Raw genomic sequence first — 20025 nt, forward strand, 5'->3', positions numbered from 1 at the left:
AATTGCAGCAAGAGAATTTATGGCAACTTGCTAAGGACCTTACTTGATCCAGGTAATTATCAGTGCACAGCTGCAAATGCGATTGGGAAGGGTTCATCCTGCCTGGAAGATGGACTCTGGAAACACTGCCTTCTCTCCAGGGCATCAGCTGGATTTGGATAACGGGGCTGAGGAGCAGGGCTGAAACTGCCGGGTGAAAACCATCCCCCTTGTACCCTACGAACACGGGGTAGAGAGGAAGAGGGTTAAAGGATGCTGGAGTCAGGACTGGAATCGAAAGAGAAACAGATTAAAAACCTGCTCTGGTCAGTACATCATTGATGGTTTCAGAGGTGAGAATGAACAGTTCTCCAGGGGAATGCCATGCAGACAGACTCCAGCTCAGGGCTGCCAACTGGTGCCAAAACCCAATGAGAGTTCGCTCACGCCATCCTCCCCCCTCTTGCGCTACAGCCGTGCAGGCGCAGCCCACGATCAACCTCCCCTTCCCCGCCGGGACCAGACCCCGCCGCCCCTGCTTGCTCCTCTCCCCTCCCCCGCCAGGCGCCGTGCCCGCTTCTCCCCCTCGTCCCCGCCGGGTCCACGCCGCCTATTCCCGGCCCGCCCACTCTTCTCCGCCCGCCGCCACCTCCCCGTGGGGCCGGAGGGCCCGGGGGAAGGGCACACGGTGCCCATAGCAACCCCTCTGCGGCGTGGAGCGGAGTGCGGAGAGCCAGGCGGATCCCGGCCGCTCCTCTGAGAGCCTGCGGCCCTGACTACGGCTGCCACCGCCGCCTCCCCCTCTGGCCGGTGAGACGGGCTCGCCCCCGCTCTTTCTTACCCCCTGAGCTTCCCTGAGGGCTGCGGGCAGCCCCGGCAGCACCCCCGAGCCCCGCTGTGAGCTCTGCCCAGCGGTGCCTCCCTCGCCTGGGCCGAGAGGGGAAACCCTGCGGGGCGGCGAAGCCACGGAGCGGGGCCCGGCCGAGGCCGCGCTCTCTCAGCTCCATCTCCCCTGGATGATTTTGCCTGAAATCCTCAGTGTGTGCTCCAGGGCTCCTCCTCCGGAACCTCCATAAAATACTGAGATTGCTCAATATTCGCCAAACATACGGGGGGGAAAGGCGGAGCTCACCGCCAGCCTTGCCCGGCCGGGTCTGCGCTATACCAAGGGACTTGTTCGGGGCTGACGGCCCTGGGGCTGCTGCCGATCGTTGGGATGTTTTTGCGTTTCAGAAATATTGGAAACCTAAAACTGTCTATTTCTCCCATTCTGAGTTGTATTCCTCTTAATTTCTGTAGTGAATTTTGGGTAGGTACTCATCTCAGAATGCTCGGTTCCTTCTGCAGAGGAACTTTCCTCATACAATGTCCAATGTGCCCTTGATAACAGTTTTGATTAAAAAAAATACAGGAAAATTATGGAAACGGTCAGAGTCAGCGTATTTTGCACAAAATTCATGCAAACAGCTGTTTACTGAACTTTATTCCCTGGGAATCTGCCTTAGGCGTGTTCATGGGGTCCTGTGCCAAGAAGCCACGCAGCAGCATTTGGCATCCATCTCCTGTACAGCTGAAGGTCTGCAGAGAGAGAAGAGAGACAAAATTCAGTCTGCTGGTGCAACTCGTTATTCCCATTTCTGCTGGATAAAAAAGATATATGGCTTACCTTACTGCACTGGAACATTGTGTTAAATGCATGAGTACTCTGGCAAGTGGTATAATTGGCCAGATTTTCCTCTGATGTAACTCTGTAATTGTGCTGAGGTCTGTGACCCTCATCTGACACAGTGAGAAATGGCTCCCTTCTGGGAAAATTACGTGCTGGTGATAATGTTTCTTTAAAAAACCCAAACAACTCTAATCACAAAACACACTTAAATATTATTTGAAGCATGAACTGGATTATCTCCTGAGATCTAGTCCAGCCTGAATTATTCTGTGTTTCTATTCTGCTGCTGGTTGTTACCAACCAATACAGTATTTTACAGAGTGGAGTCCCAGTTCCTGACTGAGGCTGCTTTGCACAGGGCAGTGGTACAGCCTGCTGAGCTGGGGGAGCTGGGAGTGGGGTGAGACACAGACACAAGATCCATTGGTGTTACAGCACAGGGTGTGTTGCTCTTGGCCTGGATTATAGAAAGAGCTTCAGCCCTCTTTCCCTCTTTGTGGCAAACCTAAATCTGGTGAGCACTGCTGTCATGCTACAGATTGCATGAAAATAGGCACTGGTAAGCTGCAAAGGTTGTTTTTAATGGTGTGTGGTGCTTTTTTACATGTATCACAAGCATATTAACACAATATGTCATTTATGTTCTTTAATATTTTTTAATCTCAAATTGTATATCGATTTCAACAACTACTTCTACCATTTCTTCTCCACAGATAGAGGAGCTGAGGCACTAATACCTTAAGACCAACATTTTCATGCTTGCTTGACTTCCTAAACAACAGCCCAGTTCTTCAAGAATTCTAACAGTGTGAAATCTTATGAAACAGTGTGAGTTGACTTTGGTACTGGAATGATGACTACTCTAGAAGGTGATTACAAATTGTTCTACATTTCTTTTATGCTTGGCTATCTGAAGGTCGCCCCCTCAGCTGTTACATCTACTTACATATTTCTGTTTACAAGTTCTGGCAAGGTATCAAGATGTTGCAAGGAAGTTTGGATGTGTAACACCCATTGTTTCCAGTCACCATAGCTCCTTGGTGGGAAGGCCTGAGGGAGAACACAGCTTATTGGATTCTATGGCCTAGTGATGGATTTTTTTTTATTATTTTTTTTTTTTTTACCCCACTGCTTCTTCTGTTACTGACTATGGTGGGAGCAAAATATCAGGCTTCTAAGAGTGAGGTGTGACAGAGCACTGCCATTGTTCTAGGAAGAGAGAAGTGCAGGATTAATAATGTGATGTGCAAAGCACTGTTTTTCTACATCAGTTTTAATTTTGACATCATCTTTTCCTGGAGCTGATCCATGTAGCTCAGTCAAGAGCAATTGCGTGGTACAGTCTTGGGGAAGGCTCTGGTGCCCTCTGTTGTGCTCTGCAGTGCTGTGCCAAGTCCTTATGTGGCAGCAGCAGAAGCCTGGACTCATGGAGCACCTGGGGAGCAATGGCTGAGAGCTCGCTTGTGCAAGAGCAAAGACTCTTCGGTGTCCTACTTGAAAATGAGATTAATGAAAGAGTTTGTGATGCCTGCAGTTTCAGAAGAGAGCCAGTGTTGGGGTGGACCTGCTCCAGTGTTTGCATTAATAGATGGAGCAGGCGTCCTGCTGTGCTTCTTGACAATTTTCTTCTGGATCTTACTCTTTTGGGCCTCTTTCTGGGGCTGGAGGGGGCCTAGATTTTCAGGGTTTTGCACAGTGTTCCATTTCTGACCCATAGAAGTGATTCAGGATTCCTGCTGGTACTAGTCTTAATCTCACAGATTACTCCCCACGTTTTGGTTGGTTCCTTTTGAAGCTGTCACTCTGGTGTTTCTTTGATTCATCGCTTATTTCATATCTCTTAAATGCTGTGGAAATGACTTATGCCCTTTTGTTGTTCCTCACTAGCTGTCAAGAAGGATCAAAATTACACAAGTGTACATGAGGCAGTGAAAGCTGGTGACGTAGAGCAGCTTGCAGCCATGATAAGAAGTGGAGCTGGTATTAATGAGGTGGATTTAGTCCACAAATTCACACCATTGCACTGGGCTGCACACTCTGGAAGTCTGGAGGTAAATTTAACATTGTGTTAGTGTTCATACACAGAAAGGTTGTTACAGGTTAATGTTTTCTTTCTTTGGAAGAGGCTGGACTCAAAACTGTTAGCTTTGGTCAAGGTAAATCAGTAATCTCTGTTTGTTTTTTTCTCACCAAATATACTAAGAGCAGAAGTACAGGATTTTAGGTATTTATTTTGCCTTTCCGAAGCCTCTGGTAGTTTATGTAGTCAGTGTTGCCAGAGTTTACAAAATCAGTGGTTTTTTACTCTGAGAAAAGTGTCACACTTCCAGACTTAGGACATTCTTTTGACCCTATTGGGTTTTCCCCGTGTCTTGGGACAACTAGAAAATCCTTTAAAATGTGTAAAATATTCTGCAGGTGACTGAAACAGGTGAGAGGTGACACGAAAACATGTTAATTCTGTTTACCATACCCCAGTCTCCAGAGAAATAGTCCTAATACATTTTATCCTAATAAATAAAACCATTGAATATTGATGAAAAAATCAGCAGATCCTTGCATGAACATTTTGACCTTTCAGGAGGACTGAGCTGCTGCATTCAGCACAACATTCACCTCCTTGTTGCAGCCTCCACATACAATCTTCAGAGTGATGTAACCTTGAAGCAGCAAGGCCATGAATAACTGTATAAAAATTCATGTGCCAAAGGAGAGAACGTAAAGTTTTTGCTAAACTCAAGAGATAATAAGTGCAGTGCTGAGACTGGAATGTACGGAAACTATCAAGAAAATGCTGAATGTTGTCGGCCGTGGAAGCAGATTACTTACCCACCCTTTTCAGCCTCTATAAATTCTGTCATTTTTCATTTGACTCTCCTGCTTTGCTGTCCATGTATTAGACCTCACTAAATTATCTGTCACGTATTTGTTGCTAAGCTCCTTGGTGGAAACGGAGGAACCAAAACTGCAGACTGGCCTAAAATAAGATAGTAAAACATAATAATATATAATAAAAAGTTTTTAACTTGTCCCCTAGCTGGTTTTGGATAAGCAAAGCTAAGCTGTGGAAGGATGAGAAGAGAGATGAGGCTGTGTACAGCTAAGGAGCCTAATCAATTAAAGGAGGCTTTTAAATTTGGTTCATGGTGTTTTTCCTGCCAGTAGTTTTAGCTGGAGTTGAAATGACCATATTTGCTTTGTTTTTTTCCAGTGCTTTTACCTCATGCCTAATTCTCAAATTACATTTTAAACCTGGAAGAGTGAAATTAAGAAGCTATACCATAAAATCAATGCCAGGGTCTGAACCAGTAGGTTGTTTGCACACTTTTTGCCCTTGAGTGAAACCTGGAAAATGTAGCTTATCTGTAAATTGCTGATGGACAACTACCTAGCTAAGGCATGCTCTGGGGTGCCATATTTCCATGATGAAGTGTTACTGTTCCAAAATGCAACACTGACTGATAGATTATAGCTAAAATGTGCCTCAGGTATGGTATAAGACTTTGGTTTTGGTTGAGCAGTGCCTTCACTGGTTGCTCTGGCATGGAGCTGATACAACAGAGGTCACTGTCAGAGGCTGGACTGCAGCTCACCTTGCAGCCATCCGAGGTCAGGATGCTTGCCTGCAGGTAGGTATAAATATTCACTTCAAGTCCAAGTAAGTAGAACAGACCTTCCATTGAGAGAGGTTCATTATGAAGATCAGCTGACAGAGCTCCTAATGGGGCTATGTGTATCTCATCTTCATGTCCTTGTGTCTGGAATCAAGTCACTCCTTTGGAAAACAGCCCACTCGTTTGCCCTATCAGTGCACAGATTAATTTTGTGTACTGCTGATCCTGCTGTGATCCTGCTGATCACCCCAAGTCATTCTGCTTGTGGGTGACAGAGCACTGGCACAGGCTGCCCAGTGAGGCTGTGGAGTCTCCTCTGGGACATTCAAACCCCACCTGGATGCATTCCTTTGTTACCTACACTAGGTGATCCTGCTCTGGCAGTGAGGTTGGACTCAGCAATCTTTTGAGATCCCTTCCAACCCCCAGCATTCCGTGATTCTTTTTCAGATTGAAATCTGAACTTTTGCTTTGCATTTCTTCTAGGCCTTGTTAAGAAATGGAGCAAATGCAGAAGCTCAAGATGACCGTGGGTGCACAGCATCACACTTGGCTGCAGCACACGGGCAGTCCTACACCTTGCAAAACATACTGCGAAGTGGAGTGGTGAGAGGCTTTTACCCCTAGATTAAACTGAGATTTAGGGTAGTAGATTAGTTGCTCTTGGTATGTCTGAATGTCTTGGTATGTCTTGGTACTGCTGAATTTAATTTTATTTTTTTAATCATAAATCATTAGGGAAATGATCCAAAAATCTGTAAAGAATCAATAATGTGAGTAAACCACATTCTACTGAGGATATAATTAAATTATGATCTGGCACTTTGTTGGCTATGATTTTTTTGCAGTTGTATGAATCTTCTACAGTAAAATAGAGCTTTTATTAAAAATAAAATTAATCTGGGTGCGAATTTGAGGAATAATGCCCAATGCAGTGATAAAAGTATTTCTAAAGATGAACCTTCTATATGTGTATTATTTAAATAAAACCAAGAACTTTTGAAAAGTACCTTTCTTGGAGTGGGAACTGCCTACCTGGCATGAGCTTTGAAAAAAATTTGATTTGATTTCATTAATTTAATACAATGAACAACTGATTCCTCTTTATAAAATTTGTTTTGTGTCTACCATTCATAAGTGAATGAGTTAACCTACTGCTTTCATTTTAGAATGTAAATGTTTCAGACAGGAATGACTGGAAGCCTGTTCATTATGCTGCTTTCCATGGTCGCTTGGGGTGTTTGCAGCTCCTGGTTAGATGGGGAGCGTGTGTGGATGATGTGGATAACAATGGAAACCTTCCAGGTATACCAGGAGAAATAATACATTTTTAACTCTTTAGTTTACAGTTGTTGTGTGATATCATAACTGTAGCAAATTTTAAGTGCTGTGCACCCCAGCATTTGGTATTTAATTCCATGCAGTCAACATAGCCATTCCATTTTTGGAACAATGAGAGAATTTATAAAATCCAAAGTATTTATCTGTCAGCAATAGTACCCTCTTCACCTCCTGCTTCTGGCAAGGATCAGAATTTACAGATGCTGGAATAAGGAGCAGGCTGAGCCTTCCTGAGAGCACTGTGTAGGTGGGCAGCCTCTCCTCTGCATGGAGTGCAAGTGCCAGGTGAGGTCACCAGAGAGGAAGGGTAGGTGGAGCAGGAGGCAGTTTGGGCTGCTACATGCTCCTTTTTTGAGTTTGTGCCCAGCTTCAATGGCTGTGCCAGTAGGATAAGATTCTGGCATGCTCACATGCAGGTTTTTGAATCCCACTATTTCTCAACTGATCTGGTAAAATGCTTGTTTGCATTTATCTGTGATTTCCTCATCTTGATTTCTGGAATACTGGTATTCTTTATTATCTGTAATCTTTAGTCTTTCCATAATCATGAGTGTAGTCACTTTAGCCCAAAAAAAGGGCAGTGTTTATTCCCTGCTCTTCAGCTTCTCCAGTGTCCCTCTGCTTACCATACCACTGCCTCAGTATTCTCTGTGCATTGTTGTTCATACCTCATGTTTTCTTTGTACCCTTTCCCTTTTAGCATATATAGATTTATAAATTCATAGAATGGTTTGGGTTGGAAGGGACCTGGAAGATCATCAAGATCCAATCTTCCTGCATGGGCAGGGACACCTCCCACCAGCCCAGGTTTCTCCAAGCCCCATCCTTTCACATTACTCCAAATAGCATATTTCTTTCCTCTATAACTTGTACAGAGTTATCTTTTTAAATCCCTTCTTAATTTCTACCCTCTGTTAAAGTACCACTTACCTAGTAAACTGATGTCTATGTTCTGTTTTGCAACCCTGGGTCTTGTTAAAAGATGGAAGGTTCTTGCATCCCAGCAGGATATCTGCTGTATTAGCAATAAAGGGTCATGGTGTTAAGCACCCTGGTGGCAGCATAGAAAGAAGCTTTATTTTCATTTGGGAACATTTCCCCAGCAGAAGACATTTTTGAAGAGGTGGCAAATGGCAGCACAATTCTACATAAATGGTCTGTGTGTACTGGTTTGTAGAAAATTTGTTTTGTTGCTGTTTTGACATCTACAGAAGCTTGATCCTCCAGCCTTTGTTCTGTTTCATTTGATCACAGTAGCATTCAAAGGAAAGAAAATACTTGGAACATTACTAAGTAAGAGATTAATAGAAGTGCTGTGCTGTACAGAGCAGCTTTACCTCAGCTTGTGAAGCAGCAAAGTGAATTTAAATCATGTTCTCATGCTTTAGCTTCAAGATTAGCTAGACAGTACTATAATTTTTCATAAGAATATACTGATAGGAATTTACTGAGAGTACAGTGCTGTAGAGAAACAAGATAAACCAGGTGCCTCGAGTTGCCAAGGAGTGGGTGTGAGTCCACCTGTGCCTGGTTAGGGCGGGCCCCCTATTACCAGGGGGCCAATAAAGGTGGAACACACACCCACAGAGGAAGCTCACTCTGGTGCGAGGCATGGAGAGGTCAGCAGCTTGTCGAGCCTCTGGAGCAAGAAAGGCTCTTCCTGCTACACTTCTACCTTGGAAGCGCTGTGTGGTGGCTGGAGTCCTGGAAGAGACCAGCAGCTCGTCGAGCTTCAGGAGCAAGAATGGCTCCTCCCGCTACACAGTGCCATACCTAAAACTTAAGGATTTTGTGCACCTTTTATATGTGTGTGTTGTAGGAGAGACTTTATTTACTTATAACATGCTAACTTTTAGCTTCATTATGTGTTTTCCCCAGCATCCCACTGAAACTGTGCAAAAAGAGATGGACAGAATGCAACTCTTAAATGTATTTCCCCCTTGCCTCTTTGCAGAAAACTGTGAGCTTTTCTGACCGTTTTCTGCACAGGACAGGCATCTCATTAAAAAAAAGCAAACAGTTTCATCCCCAAAGATGAAGTTTTATTCCAGAGATTTTAGGTATCTGGAAGTGGAATCAAAGGGGTTTAGTCAGTTTTCCACCAGCTGGATGGTTTGCAATGGAAATCTTGCATTTGTCAAAAATTAACTTAAGTGACATGTGTGGGTTTTTTTGGTCCTGGGTACATTGTTTATTAACTTTGAAGAAAATGAGATTCTTACATGGAGACAAACTAATCCTTTTGCCTGTATAACTTCAGCCAACTTAGAGCATTTTCTTGGAGTGGTAACACATAACAAACATTCATTTTGCAACTTCTTCCCATTAATGATAGATACTAGAGAATGCTACTCATTTAAAAATAATGTATTTGGTACCTCTTATTTTGCTATAGGCCGAGCTGCTCTAGTGGCATTAAAAAACTAAACCTCAGCATAGTCTGGGACAGGGAAGGAAAGAAATACTTGATCCCCACAGGGCAGCAGTCACTGCCATGGTGAGATGGAGTAGCTCCTTCACACAGCAACAGCTGAAGGAAAAAGAATGTGTAATAGAATTACTGTGACTAGAAGCCTCTGGCATGGGATGTACCTTCAAATACTTCACCCAGTAAAGTGAATGTCACTGTCCTCATTTTATAGGTGGGGTAACTGAGGGTGTGATGCAACTTGTCCCTGGTGGCTCAAAAGCAGAAATGGCCCTACCTGCTAATCGAGGACACCCTGTGCTGGCCCTCTAGAATGAGTATTCCTGGGACAGCACAGTCGGACAGCTGCTGAGAAGTGAGATTCGTGTATTTGGGGAAGTGGTGCACACTCCTCGTCAGTGCTCAATGGTCCCTTGGCAGTGTTACCTGCCAGAGAATCTTCCTTGCAGATCCTATTCTGGACTCCTTTACCTCTTTTGCAAAAAGCTGGTCTCTGTCCTGGAGAGGAGCTGAGCATCCCCTATCCAAACAAGGCTGCTCCCACTTGTACTGTGTTGGATGGATCAAGTGCTGGTAGAGGAGGCAGATTTAACTAGTTTTAACTAACCACTTTCTTGGTGGGCAGCAGTGCTCTGCTCTAACATACTTTGTTTCCACTTGTTCTGTAGCTCATCTGGCAGCAATGGAAGGACACTTGCATTGCTTTAAATTCTTGGTCAGTAAAATGGCCAGTGTCATCCACACACTGAAAGCCAGGAATGATCAGGGAGAGACTCCAAGGGACTTGGCTGAACGGTTCTATAAAGATAATATTCTGCAGTATATTGATAGTCTGGAAAAAGAGAGGGAGCATCCAGAGTCACAGGAAGGTGAGTATGGATCAAGATACTGTTAAAATAAGCATTGTAATTGATAGAAATGCTTGATTCTGAAAACTTGTATGAGCATTTAAATTACCAATATAAGGAAGAGCTTCTCCTTCTCCTTTCTGTACTTGCTATACTTACTGATAGTTAAAGACTGGAATATTCAGTGTGAAATATCTTAGGTTGAACCATTATTTAAAAAAAACCTGTCACACTATATTGCACTATGAATAACAAGCTACCCATGTTCTTATTAGACTCCAGTAGACATCCAAAAGAGATATATATTTTTTTAAAGTTTTTAGATTTGCCTGCTCAATATCTCTCACTTGAGCTGAATAGGAGCTTAGGCTGGGAATGTCCCACTGAAATTCATATTACTTGCTAACCAGTAATACTACTGCAATCCAAACAGCTGAAGGATCCAAGTGGTAGGGTCTGTAAGGAGAACCTTCAGCAGAGCAAAGATGTGAGAGCTGCACTTTCACCTCTGTGCTTTTTCCAGGCACTCACTTTTCTTATCTGTTGGTCTTCTATCATTATATATCATAGAATCATAGAATTGGCTGGGTTGGAAGGGACCTCTGAGACCATCAAGTCCAACCCTTGATCCACTACCGCTACAGTTACCAGACCATGGCACTGAGTGCCACATCCAGTCTCTTTTTAAATATCTCCAGGGACGGAGAATCCACTACTTCCCTGGGCAGCCCATTCCAATGCCTGATCACTCTCTCTGTAAATAAATTCTTTCTAATATCTAACCTAAACTTCCCCTGACACAACTTAAGACCATGCCCTCTTGTCTTGTTGAAAGTCATCTGGGAAAAGAGCCCAACCCCCACCTGGCTACAACCTCCTTTCAGGGAGTTGTAGAGAGCAATGAGGTCTCCCCTGAGCCGCCTCTTCTTTAGGCTGAACACCCCCAGCTCCCTCAGCCTCTCCTCATAGGGTCTGTGCTCAAGAAATATATGTATATATATATGTATATATATATATGTAAATATATATGTCAGTATTCCTCAACTATAAAAAATAACTAGAAAAAATTTTGTCCGTATGGGTGGTTTTTAAGCAAGAAGTAAAACAGTCTATATGTTTGATTAGAGTATGAAATTCAAAATAGGCAGATGATTCCGGTTACCACCAGTAATATGACATCAACCATAAAACAAAGGTATACTTGTTACTTCAAGTTTATGAAAATCTAACTGTATAAGATGTCTGTAGCCATAACCAAGACATGTTTAGTCAAGTCTATGATGAACAGTGCTAGTTATGCAGCTGCATTTTAATTGATTAAGGGGGCATTAACCTTTCTAACTACAGGTATGAACTTACATCTCTGTGTAAGTTGTTACGAAAGAGGCAAGCAGTGAGAGATAATGTTTAGTGGAATTACTGGCATCTCTTTGGTGACTTGTGCATTTCTTTTTCAGTTTTAGCTTTCCCAGCCCATAGTGCTGCTTTCAAAGGGGACTTATTAGTGCTTAGAAGTTTAGTGCAAAGTGGAGTAATTAACATTAATGAGCGGGATGATAAGGGATCTACTCTCATGCACAAAGGTCAGTAATTATGATCTGTGTTTCAGCTTGTTGCTGTTTGTTGTTGACTTTTTAACTTAGTTTTCCAAGTGGCTGCTCATCAGATAAACTTGATGAAAAGCAGCATCTCATTTTCAGAGGGCAAAGGGCTACCCTGAAAAGCACATTTTAATGATGGATGTCTGCATAGGTGTCACTTTAAAAACAAAATAACCAAGCAGAAGTGAAGAAAGAAAAGTCTGTGTTAAAGAGAAAACAACATCTAAATTGAAAACTAAGTGGGGTTTTTTATCAGCTGAGATGTGGCTTTTAGAACCATTGGCCAGCTAGGAAATAACGTAGCTTGTGGGCTGGGCCTTTATTGAAATTACCAGTACTATGGAGATGTGTTGTGAAGCCACAACAAAGTCATTTGGTAGAATGCTGTTTAGGAGGGTAAACTTCTGGTAACACCTTGATAGGTAGTGGAGCACCAGTGCTTCAGAAAAATGGTCCTCTTGTCTTTGAGGGTTTCATAGTAGTGCCTGAAAGAAGAAAGAGGAGAGGAAAGAAAGAGGAAGGTGTTATTCTAATATGCTTTTAACACTATTTCCCAGATTTTTAAAAATAGAAATAAATGGTAGAATATTAAAAAACATAATTAAAGTTCTCAATGTAAAAATGTAAGTGTTGATTTAAAAAGTGTTTTCTGCATTCTTTCCCACCCACGTTTCTTGGAATGGTTCTAGCCTACAATTTTTTCAGCCCCAGTCTTTATGTGCAGTGTTAGGGGGAAATAGTGGTGCTGATTGTGATATCCTTGTCTCAGTAAGAAAACAGATATGACAAGTATCCAGAGGGGGTGCTGTAAAGAAGTGGATTTATTCTTTCTTGAGAAAAATGGCTTACAGGTTTCAGCTAGACATGCCAAGTACCTTTTTCCATATGTGAGGCATCATTCTTGGCACCACCTGATGTGAGGAGAAGCCATGCCAGATCATGACGAGGCAAAGCTGTTGTGTTAGGCTGGAGCTGAGAACCATTGCCTTGAGTGCCAAGCTCAAAAAATTATTTATCTATAGCTCCAGAACAAAGCCCTGGCTTCTTTCCTCCATGAGACAGCACCACAAAGCATGGACTGGGGCAACCAGCTGTGTCTGGTATCTGGGAGCTCTCAGCCAGAGGGAAATGACAGCACTTTGCTGCAAATCCATGACATAGAGGCCTTACTGCAAGAGAGTGTGAGGCAGAATTTGTGTGTCTCATACTTTGTACATGAGGCTGGGCAAGTTTAGTCTAACTCGTGTTCAGAAGAGTTGCCATTAAATTTCTAGAACTAGAGGGAGTCACAAAACCACATTGCATGATCTTCCCCAAAACTACAGATACTCATGGGACTTGAGGATCTTTGAAGAGAGGCTTATCTTGAAATGGTATCTCTGACAGTGACAAAATGATGACATTTTAGGTTTGAAACACTTCAGTGTGTATAAGTGACTTGGGTACACCTTCCTTCCCTTAGCTGCTGGACAGGGCCATATCGATTGCTTGCAGTGGCTGATTGAAATGGGAGCTGACTGTGACATTACAAATGATGCTGGAGAGACTCCAAAGGATGTAGCCAAGAGGTAGCAGTACATATCCTGTAACTCTGCCATTTATTTACTTAGTAGCTGTATATCAGTATCGTGTACACTTTGTTGGAATTATTCCTGATTTTCACTGATGGAGCAAAAGCAGACCACGCCCTTGAATTCTATTCTGAGTGATAAGCAAAGCTGTGTTGTAGCTGTAAAAGGTTTTAATTTTCACTTTCTTTTTTTTTTCTTTTTTTGAGCAAGATCAGACATAAAAGATGAAAGCTTAGCTGATCTGCAAAAAAAAAAAAAAAAAAAAAAAAAAGCTCTGAGCCTGGATGTTTCAGCTGTACAAAGCAAATGAGGATTAGTGAATGATTTTTGCTTTAATAAAAATAATGCAATTTCTGATGAGATTCAATTAAGCAAACCTTCAAAGGAAAAGATACGTCTGATGTGGGAGTCATTGTCTTGAGATTCCAGAGCTCATGCTAGCAGAATACTACAAAAGGCAGATTAGCTGTTCACAGGCTGTGTACTAGTGCTTGCTTTCATCCTGAAACCCTACCTGATAAATAGGAACATGAGGAGTTTCAGAGAGTTTCTGTCACATGCAGGGAGCACAGCTGCTTTTTTCCAGAAGATGGGGATATTTCAGTGTAAGTTACCTGTTCTCTGTGCAGATTTGCCCATCTAGAAGCTGTGGAACTTTTGAGACAAAGAACTGGAGACTGTAACTCTAGTGATGAAGAACTGGATGCAAACAACATAAAGTTTTTTGAAAGACATGGTGTGGAAGGGAGTACAGATAGCAAGGAAGATTTAAGCCTGGATAAAGCAGAGAAAAGGAATGCACGCAGTAAGCAATGTCTTCCCATTACTCCTCATCTGAAAAAGTTGTGCTCAGGACATTATTGTCCTAGTTGCAGTTTTTGCCAACTGCTGTGACTTTTTTGTTGTCAGATGAGATAGTTGATAGGTATCTGTTCCACTGAGCACTGAAACTAATTGTGGAAAATTAGAAAGCATAGCAGAATACAATCAGAACATAATTGTTATGCTGTTTTAATCCATGGTGGTGAAATCTTATTGGATTGCTGCTTGTTTTGAGATCTGTTTTCTGTGTGGGTGTCATGTGTAGCTCAGTATTTGCTGAGCAGTGTGATTCCTTCTCTGTGCTTGTGAGACTCTTTTCCAGACTATTAAATTCCAAACTGTCTTCTCCATGAATTCTACCTACCTGGAGAACTCTGTCTTACAGTAAGGGCCTATCACAAGATTCAAGAACTTCAGCAACTTCTAGAAATTGCCTACAGCAATTACAGACAGCTGGGTGGAATAACTGAAGAGGAGAAGAAGATGAAAAAAGAAAAAAAGGAAGCTGAGAAGTAAGACTGACTTGTTCTACTAATGTTTAATTCTGTGAGGTCTGTTTTAAAGCCTTCTTTAAGGCTTACTTACACTCAAGTTGCTTTGGCCAGTCTGTATTTTCCACCTACCAGCATTAGCCAGGGCAAAACAAAATGGACCTCAGCAATTTGTCTGAATTTTTAGACTTCTACCACCAGGATCAACCCCACAACACAAATGTTTGATGGCTCCACACTTCTTGTGCAAGATTATCTGTTCTGCCTTCAGATTTTCCTGCAGCATACGTGTGCAGTGGGTCTGATAAGCCCTGACTGTTTTCTTGGCATTGAGGATACCTAATACATATGTGCACTTCAACAGATCTGAAAAAAGACATTAGTCTTAACATGGCTTGGATGGAAATGCATGTACAGCAGAAATTTTTTGATGACCTGCTACATTTCTCTGTCAAGGGCAATATATTTCTATGCTCAAGAAAGCATTAGCTCATATCCAGACCACAGAAAAAAGAAATCTCATCAAACTTCACCTTGCATATGAAGCACTTTCCATAATGTCTAATTCTCAGGGTCCCCACTGAAAGAAAGAGTTGTGTTAGACTGGTCAGGTGATTTGATGGGCAGACTAAGCTTCCAAGAAAAGCCCTTCTGTCTAAAGCATAGACAACAATAGAGCATCCAAAAGACAGCCCTGTCTCCACCTCTACCTCTTAAAAGATTTGGGTACCCACTGTTCTCAGTCTTTCTAGATAGCCACATCCATTCTGTGTTTGGGCCACTCCAAACCAGAGTTGTCATTTAGTCACTGAGAGGAAACTGTATCTGGAGGGCCTGGATGCCATCAAGGAGACAGCAGACTCACCAGCCTATGTACACCTGCAGCAGGTAATAGATGTCTCAGTTTGGAATTTAGTGGTTAATTTTATAACTGTATATGAGCCAAGAAACTGAGCTCAGGACTTCTTTGGTTACAGATCACCCTTTGACTTGCTGAAAGTCCATCTTCCTAACTTGGTATGTCTGCAGTGTAGACCATCTGCATTCCAGGTAGTTACCTTGAGCTTCTTTTTAGACTCCTTGGAGAGATGTAGACTCCTACTTCAGGATGAGAGTCATCAGTTCTAGGAGTGTCTCTCCTGGCTTCAAAGTACTAGGGTGACCAGCTCAGATGTTGATGCCTGTGTTGGAAACATAGGAAATCTGTTCGCAATGTCACTGGTGACTCATAGCAGAAATTAAGAGTACAGATTGGATAGAGCAGCTACTTAAAAGCTAGCAGTGCCTACTAGAGGGCTCTGACAAGGCTCTTTAAGGGATGCTTTCTAAGCTATATGCAGCTGAATCAAAAAAATTGTGAGGATCTCCAAAAGGTCTGTCTTGTCTGTGGAGGCTACAGAGCATCCCTAACCACTCAGGCTTTTTGAAATGGAAGTACTGCTTCTCAGTGTACATACCTACCCCTGGATAAACTCCAAGATGCTTTTATCATATGCCAAAACACCTTATTATTTGAAAATATTTAATAAAAACACCATTTCACTTGATGAAAAGTAGGAGCCTCTTGGGAAGGTCACTGTAGCACACTTTGAAGATACCTGCTTTAGTCCAGGTTTTTCTAGCTGCAGTGATTAGGCTGCAGTGCACGGCAAAAAAATTGCCATGACATGTGTGCCACAGAGTTTTGGAGCTGTGTCTCATTAATCTGAAGAGTGCAAGAAGTCAGACTGTCCCCCTGAGCACTGATTTCCCTGCATAAGCACAGGGTGTTCTGACTGTCAGCAAGGCTGATGCAGCCTGGTGCTTTGGGCTGTGTGAGTCAGGAATGCTTCACGTCTGAGAAATGCGGTGGCTCTTGCCAAGAGCTTCCTCCTGTGCTGTGTGGATCCACAGGGCAGATGAAGGGCAGTCTCCCTTTCCCTTTTACCAATCTTCCAGCTTTGTAGCTGTGCTAATTCATCCTGGTACAGAGGAGAGACAGCTCAACTCCAGATGTCTCAGTCACTGAGGTCAGTTGCTGCTATAGTAAGAATACATGTGATTAATGTCTCATCTAATCAGCTCCAGAAATCTCAATTAATTTAGGAGGTGTTGTGTGACTGCGGAGGGCTTGTGCTCTCCTCAGTGCCATACAGGCTCTCCTTTGAGTATTCCTTATCTGTGGCCAAGCCAACAATAGGAAGATCCAGACATAAACAAAAAAGCCACCCCTTGCCCCTCCGGAATCCATTTAATGCTTTTTTTGTACTGACCTTTTTTACTCCTTGAGCATTTCTCCCTCTTCCACAGCTGGACACGGACCTGGGTGACAGCCTAGCCAGGGTTCTAGTCCTTGGCTCATCAGTGTGTGGGAAGACGTCTCCATCTCGTGGTCAGATTGCGCTGAGCACAGCTGGCAGCGAAGAGGGAAAACCAGGTGGAAGTGAAGGGGGAAAATCAGGTGGCAGTGAAGAGGGAAAATCAGGTGGAAGTGAAGGGGTAAAACCAGGTGGCAGTGAAGAGGGAAAATCAGGTGGCAGTGAAGGGGGAAAACCAGGTGGCTAGAGCTGTCACAGAAGGGTTTGGGCCAGGAGCGCACCATAGGTCACAGCAGCACAGTTGGTGTGAGGAGCATGGCACTGCTTTCTGACCTGTTCCTTGGCAAAGGCAGTGGGCCACGTGGAGTAGCTAGGGCAGGTTTGGATGCATTTAGTGCTCTGCTTGTCTCCTTTGCTTTTGGCAGGACTGTGAAGGAGCTGGAGGCCCAGCTGGAATATGAGCGAGTCAGGCGGGAGAAGCTGGAGCGCGAGCTGGATGAGCAGCGTGTGGAGCTGAGGCACCTCAGAGAGAGCCTGGGGAAACTCCCCCCTGCACTGCCCCTGGTGAGTGCCACACGAATGCATGGGACTGAAGCTACTGCCTGTGCCCTGCCTGAGAAGCACTGATACTCTTCATCATCATCATTTTAAGAAAAGGGAGTGGAGTGATCCCTGAGTGCTTCCATGCTGTGTATGCAGTGACTGACCCTTCATCTGCTGGGAGCTGGTATCTGAGCTGGGACTGGTGCTTCAGGAGAGGTGCTGTCACTGCCAGAAGAGTCACCCTGCCTGCAGGGGTACAGGGATTGCAGCTTTAGGATTCTGTAATGCACAAAGGACATGGAGGCTTTTAGCCTCTAAATGGGATGGGGCCTTGAGCACCCTGATCTAGTGGGAGGTGTCCTGTGCAGGGGGGCTGGAACTAGATGATCTTTGAGGTCTCTTCCAACACAAACCATTCTAGGATTCTATAAAATTTCTCTACTTAATTATAGATTACCACAAATACTGCAAGCAAACCTATGATGAATGAAGCCAATCTGAAGATCAGATCAGGCTATCATAAAATACCCCTAGCAGCTGATAATGTAGCGTCAGTCAACAGTATCATAGCAAACAACAGTGAAGCAGCCATCAGTTATATCCTAGCAATAACCAAGGAGGTGAATACTATTACAGGTTACAACAAACAGCCTTAGGGAAGCCAACTGATGAGCAATGTAGCAGCAGATGTACTTATGATTGGTTACCTATAGGGATGTATAATTAGATAAGAAGTGAATTAGACAGATTTCAAAAGGGGGCAAACCATCTCAGAGGGGAGGACAAGCTGATGCCAGAGGGGGACCCAACTTCCCCAATAGAGGGGAAGAGAAACTGAACCCCAAAAGTGGCCCCACGGAGGTATGAGGAAAACAACAAAAATCTCACTTCAAAATTATGTGTTAAGAGTTTGGAGTCAGCCAGACATCCCTAGTGAGAGACCAAGATCATGTAGAAAGTTTGTGCAGAGAATTCGGCCTCTTTGGGAAGGGAAAATTATGTGAAGCATGGGAAAATCTCAGAGCATCTTGGTTTTGGTGTAAAAATTAAGTCCTTTTTACATCATAGAGACATAAGAAGGTGGAGGACATCACAACTACAAGCAGCCAGTAGATGCTGATGAATTTTGAATTTTCTGCATTTCACATGCAACAGCAAATAGATGAGGAGGTTTCTATTATTTCACACCAATTTTTATTTTTCTGGACTATTGTCCACCTTTTCAGACAATAATTTGCCTTTATAGTCCCTTGTTTTGTGTGTCAGTGGTCTTTCACAGCCTTATTGCACAGTTCTTCCCATCCCCCTTCTACTCTCCTTCGCCTTTCCTTCTGCCCCCCCCCCTTACAGGATGATTTCTGCACCTTTCCTGCCCTCCTGAGCCTTTTTCTCCTTTCCTTTAACCTCTGCCAACTTTCCCTGCCACCATACACGTGCTGTGATGCTCCCTCAGGCCAGCCAGGTGCCACCACCTCTGAAAGAAAAGCTACTCTCTGCTTCCACAGCTCACTTTAAAACATTGCCCATTCTACTCCCCTGGCAGGGTTAAAAACCTAGGAACAGAGTGCCCCATTTCTAGGGTGGAAGAGTTGTGGCTGTTAAGTTTTTTTACCAGTAGCAATCTAAAGACTGCCTGGGACTGGAGACAACTTCTGTTGAGGTGGGTTTGTTTTCAAAAACTTCTCTGACTTATACAGCCAAAGGGCCCTTGACTCTTACCCTGCTGTGACAGTCACCCCCAGCCCTGGGACTATGCTCTGCCCCCAGCTGCAGTTTGAACAAAATATTCTGTGGTTACTCAAACCCATGTATTTTTAAAACTTGTCTTATGAAGTATCAGGCTTAAGTAATTGCTGTTTAATGACTGTGATGTCCTTTGTTTTAGGGAGCTGAAACCATCTCCAAGCCTTGCAAAGAGAAAAAGAAAGTAAAAAAGAAACCAGCCTGCAATCCTGGGGGAGTGTTTGTGAGACTGCGCTGAGGAAGGAGCCTCCCACCAGGGACAGGCAGGCTGAGGGGGCAGAATAGCAACATTCTGGACTCTGCAAAGCCCTGGCATACCCAGCTTCACAGGTGAACCGTGGCTCTGTTTCACTGAACTACTTCTTTTAGTTCTCTGGGACAGAAAATACTTTACAGAAGCAGCAGCATTTTTAATGAAAATATCTTCCCCAGATAATCAGACAGGACCTTCAGTGTGCAACCAGAATACAATCTCTGGGACTACTCTCAACTGCAGACAGATACCAGGCCCCTTGATTTTAATCTTCAAGTATTTCCTAAATAAGGCAGGACATGACTTCTTCATGGGGTGCCAGCCCAATGGCAGCAATGGGCATCTAACTCGGGGCTGAAGAGTTCACAAGCTTAGGGGCATGCTGTGGTTAGAGACAACAACCCTAACCTCTCCTCCACAGCCAAATAATATTCATGAAGTCACATACACTTATTTTTCTCATGTGTGAGCAGTTATGAAATTCTTTTCCATTTGGAACCCTCATTTTGTATCTTAAGACTTGATTCCAATGAGGTTAATTTGCTAGTGTTTGACTCCTGTCTGTCCTCTCCTTAGTTACCAAAGGAAATTTCATCTGAGCATTTCAAAGGGACTGAAAAAAAATCAGTTTGTTTTTGTATGAACAGGCCAAGGGAGAGGCATGCAGAGGAGCAGCACGAGCCTTGAATCAGAGCTCAAGAGGAGAAATTGTCTCTAGAGTCCACTTCAGTGCACAGGGGATGATGGTGGTGAGAAGCTGCAGTAGATGAGCTGTCATTTATTTCCTGTATCACCATAGATGCTGCATTCTCATGTAGGGACAGA

The 20025-nt window shown here is 43.5% G+C and overlaps 1 protein-coding gene across 2 annotated transcripts; it reads left to right on the forward strand.

Annotated features, from left to right (window-relative positions):
• Window positions 1-633: 633 nt before the first annotated feature.
• Window positions 634-19795, forward strand: ANKRD42 (ankyrin repeat domain 42). Of its 2 annotated transcripts, XM_030455985.1 has the most exons (13): window positions 634-789; window positions 2362-2517; window positions 3536-3699; window positions 5170-5277; window positions 5749-5868; window positions 6432-6567; window positions 9700-9900; window positions 11337-11462; window positions 12943-13048; window positions 13681-13856; window positions 14259-14385; window positions 17087-17225; window positions 19090-19795. In XM_030455985.1, exons 2-13 carry the CDS (start codon window positions 2499-2501, stop codon window positions 19183-19185), a joined length of 1518 nt encoding a protein of 505 aa, XP_030311845.1. In that variant the 5' UTR covers window positions 634-789; window positions 2362-2498; the 3' UTR covers window positions 19186-19795. The 2 variants fall into 2 exon arrangements, with proteins under 2 accessions (XP_030311845.1, XP_030311837.1); XM_030455977.1 differs by lacking the exons at window positions 634-789; window positions 2362-2517 and having other exon boundaries at window positions 3511-3699.
• Window positions 19796-20025: the final 230 nt, after the last annotated feature.

The sequence above is a fragment of the Calypte anna genome, chromosome 1 (assembly GCF_003957555.1).
Source record: "Calypte anna isolate BGI_N300 chromosome 1, bCalAnn1_v1.p, whole genome shotgun sequence".
In the NCBI taxonomy this organism is placed as follows: Eukaryota; Metazoa; Chordata; class Aves; order Apodiformes; family Trochilidae; genus Calypte; species Calypte anna.